At 43.9% G+C, this 10,533-nt stretch overlaps 1 protein-coding gene across 1 annotated transcript in view; it reads left to right on the top strand.

Annotated features, from left to right (window-relative positions):
• The window catches only part of FBXO47 (F-box protein 47), an 11,861-nt gene extending 1,988 nt beyond the window's left edge, over nucleotides 1-9,873 (top strand). The window contains exons 3-10 of the mRNA XM_063178895.1: nucleotides 495-571; nucleotides 1,691-1,768; nucleotides 2,745-2,853; nucleotides 3,980-4,156; nucleotides 4,835-4,981; nucleotides 5,915-6,057; nucleotides 7,145-7,304; nucleotides 9,263-9,873. Coding sequence (XP_063034965.1) covers nucleotides 495-571; nucleotides 1,691-1,768; nucleotides 2,745-2,853; nucleotides 3,980-4,156; nucleotides 4,835-4,981; nucleotides 5,915-6,057; nucleotides 7,145-7,304; nucleotides 9,263-9,381 — 1,010 coding nt within the window. The 3' untranslated portion in view covers nucleotides 9,382-9,873. The remainder of the gene's footprint in view (nucleotides 1-494; nucleotides 572-1,690; nucleotides 1,769-2,744; nucleotides 2,854-3,979; nucleotides 4,157-4,834; nucleotides 4,982-5,914; nucleotides 6,058-7,144; nucleotides 7,305-9,262) is intronic.
• The last annotated feature ends 660 nt before the right edge of the window (nucleotides 9,874-10,533 follow it).

The following is a 10,533-nucleotide window of genomic DNA, read 5'->3' as shown; positions in this document are numbered from 1 at the left end:
AAATTGGGATTTTCCTCCATGAAAATTGGACTTTTCCTCCCTGAAAATGGGCTTTTTTTTTCCTGAAATTTGGGGCTTTTCCTCCCTGAAAACTGGGTTTTCCTCCCTGAAAACTGGGGCTTTTCCTCCCTGAAAATTGAGGGTTTTCCTCCCTGAAAATTGGGTTTTTCCTCCCTGAAAATTGGGCTTTTTCCTCCCTGAAAATTTGGGTTTTCCACCCTGAAAATTGAGGTTTTTCCACCCTGAAAATTGGGGGGTTTCCTCCCTGAAAACTGGGGATTTTCCTCCCTGAAAATTGGGTTTTTCCTCCCAGAAAATTGGGTTTTTCCCCCCTGAAAATTGGGGTTTTTCCTCCCTGAAAATTGGAGATTTTCCACCCTGAAAATTGGGTTTTTCCTCCCTGAAAATGGGCTTTTTTTCCCCTGAAAATTGAGGGTTTTCCTCCCTGAAAATGGATTTTTTCCTCCCTGTTTTTTGTTTGTTTGTTCCCCCAGGGCTGCTGCTCAAGAGGTGCACTCTGCTGCTGCCCACCAGGGACAGGCTCAAATATGTGCACAAGGTGCTCTCAGGGGTAAGTCTAAGGATAAAATTCAATTTTTTTACCTATTTTTTAAGATAACTTTCATAAAACTCTAATTATTAAATTATAGTCATATTTATTTTATTAATTTTAACATTAAATCATATTTAAAATTAATGTTTCGATTAAATATTTCAATTAAATATTTAAAATTAATATTTAAAATTAAATGTTATTGTTTAAAAATGAAAAATTCATTTGAACTTATTTTTAATATTAATGACAATATTATTTTTATTTTCTATTATTATTATTTTATTTTATTTTATTTATATTCTTTATAGAACTGGAAGTATTCTTAGCATTTATGCTTGCAATCCCTTAAATCTGATTACTCAGTTTAGTCCTGGTATTGGGTTACTCCAGGAAATCAAACATCCTAAAGGCTGAAAAATCCTAAACCTCCCTGAAAATTGGGTTTTTCCCCCCTGAAAATTGGAGATTTTCCTCCCTGAAAATTGGGTTTTTCCCCCCTGAAAATGGGGGTTTAGCTCCCTGAAAATTGGATTTTTCCTCCCTGAAAATGAGGATTTTCCACCCTAAAAATTGGAGTTTTTCCCCCCTGAAAATTGGGGTTTAGCTCCCTGAAAATTGGAGTTTTTGCACCCTGAAAATTGGGGTTTTTCCCCCCTGAAAATGAGGTTTTTCCACCCTGAAAACTGAGGGTTTTTTCCCCTGAAAATTGGGTTTTTCCCCCCTGAAAATTGGAGATTTTCCACCCTGAAAATTGGAGACTTTCCACCCTGAAAATGGGGGTTTAGCTCCCTGAAAATTGGGGTTTTTCCCCCCTGAAAATTGGGGTTTTTCCACCCTGAAAACTGAGGGTTTTTTCCCTGAAAATTGAGGTTTTTTTTCCCTGAAAATGGATTTTTTTTTCCCTGAAAATTGAGGTTTTTTTCCCAAACCCTTTTGCACCCCCAGCTTTCACTCCAAACCCCAAAGCATCTTCCACAACCCATCCCAACTTTTTCCCACAACACTCCCATAACTCACCCAAAAAGAGTAGTGAATCCTTCTGCACCTCTCTGAATCGATGAACACCTAGAATTTCCAATTAAAAATTAAAAATTAATTAGGACAAATTTTTTTTTTTGCTGTTTGCCCTTGCAGGTTTCCTGTTTCAAGCTGAATGGTTGTGCCAGCCCCCTGCACTGCCTGGGCCTGCAGTGCTATGGGGTTTTCTTACAGGTACAGTATCCCCATGCACACAAGGCAAGTCAAATTCATTAAAAAATCGAAAATTTTTCTAAATTAACCTGTGTTTTGGAAGATTTTTTAAAGTATAAACTGTTTTTGTTTTTTTTATGGAGTGGTTTGGGGTGTTTATTCATGCAGTTGTCTGGGTTTTCTTTCTGGTGCTGGAAGTTGTTGATTTGACTGCTGAGGATTTCTTGGCCTGGATTTCACTCCCAGCCAGTCTAAATTTTTTAAATTAACAATTTATTACCTAAGAAGAGAGGGGAGAAAGGGAAAATTTTATCACACAGCCCCAAATTCACAAGTCAAGAGCAGAAATACTTTGATTTCCAGGGAAATGGCTCCACACAACAAAGGCCAGGATAGTTTGTGGTAGCTTAAAATGAATCTAAACCAAAAATAAAATAAAAAAAAAATTTAAAATGAAAAATGAAAAATTAAAAATTAAAACCCTCTCTTAGAAGAGCAGGTGATTATTGGTGCTGGGACATTTTGTAGCAAATCCACATCACAGCCACAAATCAGATTTTGGGACACTCTCAGCAATTTTTGATTTCTGGGAGGCAACAAGCAGATAAATGAACTCCCCTTCTAATGCTTGAAATCATTTTATAAATTTTATTTTCTGGCCAATTTTAGTACAAATCCTTAAGCACCACCTGATGAATTCCTGCTTTCTAATGCTTCAAATAATTTTATAAATTTTATTTTCTGGCCAATTTTACTATCAAATCCTTAAGCACCACCTGATGAATCTCAGCTTTCTAATGCTTCAAATCATTTTATAAATTTTATTTTCTGGCCAATTGTAGTACAAAATTAAGCACCTCCACTCAGCTACGACTTTTCCCTCCGTCTCCTGAGAGGCTGCAGGATAAAATCGCCTTTATCTGCTGGGACTGCTGGCATTGGGAAGGGAATTTCTCCCAAACCTCCTCATTTTCAGCCCATTTTCGCTCCCCTCCAGATCCTGACCGCGGGCTGGGATGAGCTCGAGTGCCACCGGGTGTTCAACTTCCTCTGGGACCTCAGCAATTTAGCCCGGAAGGTGCAGACGGTTGTCAGCAGCAAACCAGGTAACCCCGAGCAGCCAGCAGCCCCCAAAAAAACCCCAAAAATACCATTTCAGCCCCCCAAAAAAACCCCAAAAAGTGCCATTTCAGCCTCAAAATCCCAAAAGTGCCATTTCAGCCCCAAAAATCTCAGCCAAAAAATGGCTCCTGGTTGTGGGATTCAGGGTGGTTTTGTATCTACAGCAGTTCTGGGCTTCACCTGATGGACACAGCTCCTCCCCAAGAGCAGAGAGAAGTGCTTTTTTCTCTGAAATTATTTGTTTTGAGAGGTCTTTAGGGGTTGGAAATCATCCCATTATCAATCCAAAGCATCACTTGTGTCTACACATCACTTGTGGATTTGAGTCTTTCCCACCCTACAACAATGAAGTCGATGGGAGAGGAGTTAGAGATAAAAATTAGGGATAGAATGAAGCAGTAAAAAGGGAAGTTTCACTTTTCTGAACCCCGGCACTGATGGGACTAATGCCTATGGAGAAATTCTCCCATTTCTCCCATTCCTGATGAGAATTTCTCAAGGGAGAAATTGTTTGGATAATTTCTGAGGAACATTCCATCCACATCACCCTTCCTCCCATTGCCAAACCCCAGAGGATGCACCCACACATTCCACCCCCTGAATTAGGGCAAACCACCCAAACTCAGGCAGCAAGAGACAAAACCCAAATCAAACATGTTACAAATCCCCCTTTCCCTCCCTACGAAAAAGCTGGGAGAGGAATTAGAAATAAAAATTCAGGATAAAATGAAGCAGTAGTGAGGTTTAATGTTTCTGAACCCCAGCACTGATGGGGGTAATGCCTATGGAGAAATTCTCCCATTTCTCCCATTCCTCTTGAGAATTTCTCGAGGGACAAATTGTCTTGATCCCAAGGGATTGTTTTGATCCCTTGCTCCCCAGAACCAGGAATTTCTGAGGAGCATTCCATCCACCTCACCCATTGCCAAACCCCAGAGGATGCACCCACACATTCCACCCCCTGAATTAGGGCAAACCACCCAAACTCAGGCAGCAAGAGCCAAAACCCGAATGAAACACCTTAGAACCCCCCTCCTTTCCCTCCCTGCGAAGGAGCTGAGCTTTGCAGGGATCCAGGCCGGGGAATTGCTGATCCCTCCGGTTTTGCAGGCAGCGCCCGGCGGCTGGAGCTGCGGATCCGCCTCTTCTGCCGGGGGGTGCTGCTGTCGCCCGGCAGCCGCCGCAGCGACTCCGCCTTCTGGCTCACCCGCATCCTCAAGCCCTGGCCCATGGTGAACCAGGCCCGCCTGCTCTACATCATCTTCGGGCCCGTGTCCTCCCGCGACGGTGAGCGAAGGGAGGAGATCTGGCAGGAAAACCCCAAAAAATGGGGTTGTGTTGGAATCGTGGAGTCGTGGAAGGGGTTGGGACCTCCCACTGTCCCAAGCCAGTGTAGGGTTGCTCCAAACCCCATCCAACCTGGTCTGGGACGCTTCCAGGGATGGGGCAGCCTCATTGCAGCCCCTCCCTCACAGGATCCTCCCATGAGGAAGGGAGGGAAGGAATTCCTTCCCAAGATCCAATCTGAACCTGCCCTCTGTCCACCTGAAGGCATTGGAGCCATTGCATTGCCTGGGAAAAAATTGTTCTGCTCAACCAGGCATCACTAACATACAGAAAATATATAAATTATACACACAAATACACATGTAACTTACAATTCAATGAAGAGATTAAATTACACCTCTGTTCCTCAATTCTCCCCTGCTTGCAGAGACTCAAATCCATCCCAAAGAAGCACCCATTTCCCTGAGGGAAAACACATTTTCTCACTTAATTATTAAAACTGACTTTCTTTAAGTTTGACTCACTGTCCCTGCTGAAATGACAGATGGAAAATAATCACAAAGCCTCAATGGTGTCCCCTGAATTCCTCTCCTCTCCCTCTGCCCTGAGGCTCAGTTTAGCTCCTTCCTTGTTTAAAAACTGTCACTCACCAGCAGTTGTGATTGATATATCACCCAGGACACGTGGTCTGGCAGAAAATGATAGAAGGACCAACAGATGAGACCAGTCTGAAGGGTTTAGCTGATGCAATTAAGCTGCTGTATGGTACAGAAGCTAGAGAATGGACAGCAGATGATGTTATCAGTCTTGTGGATGAGCTGTCAGGTGTGTTTTTTTGCCTTTATCATTAATCCCTGGGATTCTGGATCCTCACATCCTCCAGACCCAGCTGTGTGCTGCAAAATTCCTCTCAGTAGCTGTGGCTTAGCTGGAAAAGTCCTCACACTGGGAAACCAAAGTGGGCTGAGACAAACCCAGCTTGTTTTACACATCCAGGCTGTCTTTCCCCATGGAGAAATCCTTTAAGAACCCATACAAACCTTTAAAACTCAAATCTCACCTCGAATTATTCAGGAAACTTTGTCCAAACATGAATTTGCTCAGGCAAAATTCTCCTGAGCATTTTTCCCAGCTGCACTGAGGGGTTTTGGCTGAGGTTGTGTCCCAGAGTTGGTGTGGAGAGCTCTGACCATCACTGGCAGGGATTATTGCTGCAATTTCACTGCTCCCCTTCTGCTCAGAGGTTGTTGGACTATTCCCTTTTCTGACCCAGAGATGGGGCAACTGAGAGGTGTTTTAAAAACTTTTATTCTATTTTTACTTTCATGAGAAGGGTGAGAAAATACAGATGTTATAATTCATGCCATCACAATCAGAAGCTAATTTTTAATTACAATACACTATAAGCATCTTTTACCCTATCAGCTTTAGTCACACTATGTTATAAATTTCTTAAAGCTAATTATCTAGAATTACTCCTTTAGGTCTTAGTTCAATAAATCTTTCATAGTTCTATTTCCCTAAAATATCTAGTCTTATTTATTTATTTCTAGTTCCATTTCCCTCTCAACAATATCTATCTTATTTTATAGCATCTCTAAGTTAACATTTCTTATCTCAAAGCCTACACCCAAACACAAACTAAGTAAACCTTCTGTCAAGGGTCTGAGAATTTTCTCTAAATCCATTTCCCACGATGGAAATGGATTTATGGAAATTTCAGAGGCACTGAAATCCTCTCTCCCCCCCGTTCTGAAGTGGTTCCCCAGGAGTGGCTGATGGAGAACAACGCTCGGCTGCTGCTCCTCAGTGGGAACAGCATCTGCTTCACCTTCATGGCCAGCAAAGCTGTGAATGGCAGAGCTGTGGAGCTGGCCAGGCTCATGGTCTTCATGGTTCTGGTGAGTACAGCTCAGCCTCTCTGCCCCACATTTGCTGCCTCAGGCTGGAAAATTTTACCCCCAGGGATAAATCCAGCCAGGAGCTGGGTTTGGGATTTTCACCTCTCTCCTCCAGCTCCTTGTGCCATGGAACCAAACCCACTCCATTGCAAGGTGCAAAAAGTCAATTTTAAGGCAAACAGCAGCTGAAAGGAGATTTGAGGCAGACATCCCACCCAGCCCTTGCTCAAAGTCTTTAATTTATGGGATTGAAAACAATTGTTCATCTTTTATTGATACTTTTTTCCTCATTTCCTTTTTGCTGTAAGAAAAATTTCTTCCACCTCTCTGCTTTTTCTCCCTGAGGAGGAGAAGCACCACCAGCAAAAGGGTCATGTTGGAAGCCAGGGCACAAGGGAATAAGTTCTGACCTCCAGGAGAACACTGCTTTTAACCTTCATCCCTGGAGAAAACTTCCAAGACTTTGGGATGAATTGGAATTTTCCGTGTGTGAAATAGATAATAGTGTAATTAATTTATCACAGGGTGAAAAACTCAGAGTTTTAGGATGAAGGTGGATAGGAGACAAGATGGAGGATTTTGGGAATTGTCTCATCTCCTCCTTCATCTCCTCCATTTTCTGCAGGGTTGGTGGCACTGAAAGAGCTGCAATGCAGATGCTGCATGAACAGACAAATAATTATTGGTAGAAAGGTAGAAATAAAATATGTTCTAAGGGTTAATTGGACAAAACAGCTTTAAAAGACCTTGAACCTGTGTGTCTGGTGACTTTTGGTGCCTTTTCTTTTTACACTAAGTCTGACAGAGTACACAGAGTGCTGAACTGTTGATAAGAGAAAAATAAACAGCAAAGAAGACCAAAAAACCAAAAGTTCCATTCATCTCCCAGTTCTGGCACAGAATTTTTCTAGGGAGGGCTTCCACAGGTTCAGAATTCCCTTTGTGCCAGCAAGAACAACCTCTGTGTCCTCCTCACAACCCCAGATCCTCCAGGCCTTGGCACAGCTGACCCAGAAGCAGCAGTGAACGCTGAGATTTGACCTTGCACCATAAAATCCATGCTTTAAATCCTTCCTGTGCCCTCCAGGTGTGTGAGAAGGACCTGTACTGCATGGACTGGGCAGTGAAGATGATGCAGAAGGTCTGCAATGTTTTCAGCACTCCCTGGGAGAGGAACAACTTCCTGCAGTGCCTGGAGAACTCCTTTGCCCGCATGCTCATGGACATGCTGCAGGCAGTGCTGGCTGGTAAGGGCTTGAGGACATAAAAATCACAGATCTGCAGAGTTTCAGGATGGTTTGGGTGGGAAAGGACCTTAAAGTTCATCCAGTGCCACCCCAGTGCCAGGGCAGGGACACCTCCCCCTGTGCCACTGCTCCAACCTGGCCTTGGGCACTGCCAGGGATCCAGGGGCAGCCACAGCTGCTCTGGGCAGCAAAAATAACCATGCAAGTGTCAGAGTTGGGAAGAAATATTTATTTTAAATTTTTTTTTAAATTATTATATAATTATTATATACTCAATATATTTATTATTATAGAGAATTATAAAATATTAGTATTACTTATATATGACTATATATTGATTTTATTTTATATAGAGTTATATTTCTTTTAGTATTATAAATAATAATTTAATTATTATACTATAATCTACTATTATCTACTATTATATTTTGTTATATACTATTATATTATATACTATTATATTATATACTATTATCTACTATACTATACTATACTATACTATACTATACTATAGTATATTATACTATTATATTATATTACATTATATTACATTATATTATATTATATTATATTATATTATATTATATTATATTATATTATATTATATTATATTATATTATATTATATTATATTATTTCTTATATTTATTTTACTATTATATATTATAATTTATTGTTGGTATTATTATTATTACCATTATTAATTTAAAACTTATTTTAAATTACCAAATTTTTAAGGGATTCCTGGTGCCATGGATGCTGAAACCAACAGTGGTTTAAAATCTGTCCCACCACAAAGCTGGGCCCAAAGTCCCTTTTGGGCTGAGCCTGAAGCTGCACCAGCTGCTGGAGTGAGGAACACCCAGCTCAGCTCAGCTCAGCTCAGCTCAGCTCAGCCCAGCCCAAAAGGGAATTTGGGCCCAGCTTTGTGGTGGGACAGATTTAAAAACACTCAGCTCAGCTCAGCTCAGCCCAGCCCAGCCCAGCTCCTTGTCCTGGCTCACAATTGTTCCTGTCTGTCCCAGGACAGGCTGGAAGGGGTCTGGGAGAGCTCCTCCTGTGCTGCCATGGCAGAGGATAAACCCAGCACTAAACTCAGGCTGAGCTCAGCTCCTCCTTTGCTGCCATGGCAGAGGCTGAGGATGAACCCCAGCACTAAACTCAGGCTGAGCTCCTCCTGTGCTGCCATGGCAGAAGTTGAGGATAAACCCAGCACTAAACTCAGGCTCAGCTCCTCCTGTGCTGCCATGGCTGAGGATAAACCCAGCACAAGTTCAGGCTCAGCTCCTCCTGTGCTGCCATGGCTGAGGATAAACCCAGCACTAAACTCAGGCTGAGCTCAGCTCCTCCTGTGCTGCTATGGCAGAAGCTGAGGATAAACCCAGCACAAGCTCAGGCTGAGCTCCTCCTGTGCTGCCATGGCAGAAGCTGAGGATAAACCCAGCACTAAACTCAGGCTGAGCTCCTCCTGTGCTGCCGTGGCAGAGGCTGAGGATAAACCCAGCACTAAACTCAGGCTGAGCTCCTCCTGTGCTGCCATGGCAGAAGCTGAGGATAAACCCAGCACAAGCTCAGGCTGAGCTCCTCCTGTGCTGCTGTGGCAGAGGTTAAACCCAGCACAAGCTCAGGCTCAGCTCCTCCTGTGCTGCCATGGCAGAAGTTGAGGATAAACCCAGCACTAAACTCAGGCTGAGCTCAGCTCCTCCTGTGCTGCCATGGGCTGAGGATAAACCCAGCACAAGCTCAGGCTGAGCTCCTCCTGTGCTGCCATGGCAGAAGCTGAGGATAAACCCAGCACAAGCTCAAGCTGAGCTCCTCCTGTGCTGCCATGGCAGAGGCTGAGGATAAACCCAGCACAAGCTCAGGCTGCTGCCTCCCTCTGCTGAGAGCTCTGCCTCAGGGGGGTTCACCTGACCCTAATGAATTCCCCCCTTTCACTCCTTTTCTGTGCCCTGCCAGGGGAGAGGGATGAGGAGGACAGCAGCTTCCTGAACCTGTTCCACCTGATGAATGCACAGGCCAACTTCCACAAGGAAATCCTCTACCTGGCCATGGGCAGCACCAGCAGCACCTCCTGAGCTCCACAGAGCCCTCCCCTGTCCCTGCTGCATTCCTCTTCCTTTTCCTTGGAACTTTTGCAGACAATTATTTCTGAATTTCCCATCCCAGTAGGAGCTGGGGTGGCAGAAGTTGGGCCCATCCGTGCCAGGCCAGCTGAGTGAGCTCAGGGAGGGCTTGGGGAGTGGAATTCCACCCACCCTGCTCCTCCAGGGAAGAGGGCTGGGAACACCAACTGCATTCTTTTCCCACTGTGCGTGTTTGCACACACAATAAAAATGACATGGTTTCCACAGCTGATGTGCAGACACCGACTGAAGCTCGTGTTGTCTTAGCCCAGAACCCAAAACATTCTGAGCTCTTACATTTGTTTTCTCTTGGGAATCTGAGGAGAAAGGGAGGGATGGGATTTGAGGAGCTGCATTTTTAGATGTCTGACTCAGGCTCTGTGACAGAAATGCTCCGTGGTTTGTACATTCAGCTCTAGGGAAAGGTGATTTCTGAAAGCAATTCCAGTGCTTTGATCTGGAAAGGCATTTCTTCCTCTCAATCTCCAGGTTTTAGAAAGCAAAAGAAACTTCAAATCTCTCCCCCTGCTCTGGGTTGAAGTGTTTTAGGATTTAGCCAAGTTGAAGACGCCCATTAAACACATTAAATTGGAGCAGTGGTTCATTAAATTGATAAATTTAAATTTAAATATTTAAATGAAGAAATGTTTGCTGCTCAGAGTTGATTTTCTGCTCTGTTGCCTTCCAGACCAACCCTGTGATGGCAATAAAAGGCACTCACACCCTCTGTGCTGTTTGCAGCCTCCAGGTTCCTCAAGAGCCGCTTTCCCACCCCAATATTCCCTTCCCAACCCTTCCCTCACACCAGCTTTCCCCACATTTAGCTCGGGAATTGTGGGAACAGCTGCAGCGGCACCGATTTATGCCAGCTGTCCCCACCTGCCTCCATCAGCCGCCACCTGGGGAAGTCTGAGTGCCCAAATTCCTGTTTGTGGAATCCACAATTGCAGGCAGGATCCGCCTCCGGGACATCCACTGACGGTGGTGCCGGTAGATGGCAGAGGTGAAACCTTCCCAGCTGCTGGAAATCCCTTTTTTCCCCCCTTCTGGCTGCTCAAAAGTGACGTTTTACATCATTTCTGAAAGGTGAGAAATTCCAGGCTC

This window comes from Melospiza melodia, chromosome 30 (assembly GCF_035770615.1).
Source record: "Melospiza melodia melodia isolate bMelMel2 chromosome 30, bMelMel2.pri, whole genome shotgun sequence".
NCBI classification, from domain to species: Eukaryota; Metazoa; Chordata; class Aves; order Passeriformes; family Passerellidae; genus Melospiza; species Melospiza melodia.
Note: the sequence above shows the minus strand (reverse complement) of the source record. Positions and strands in the feature narration are given on the sequence as shown.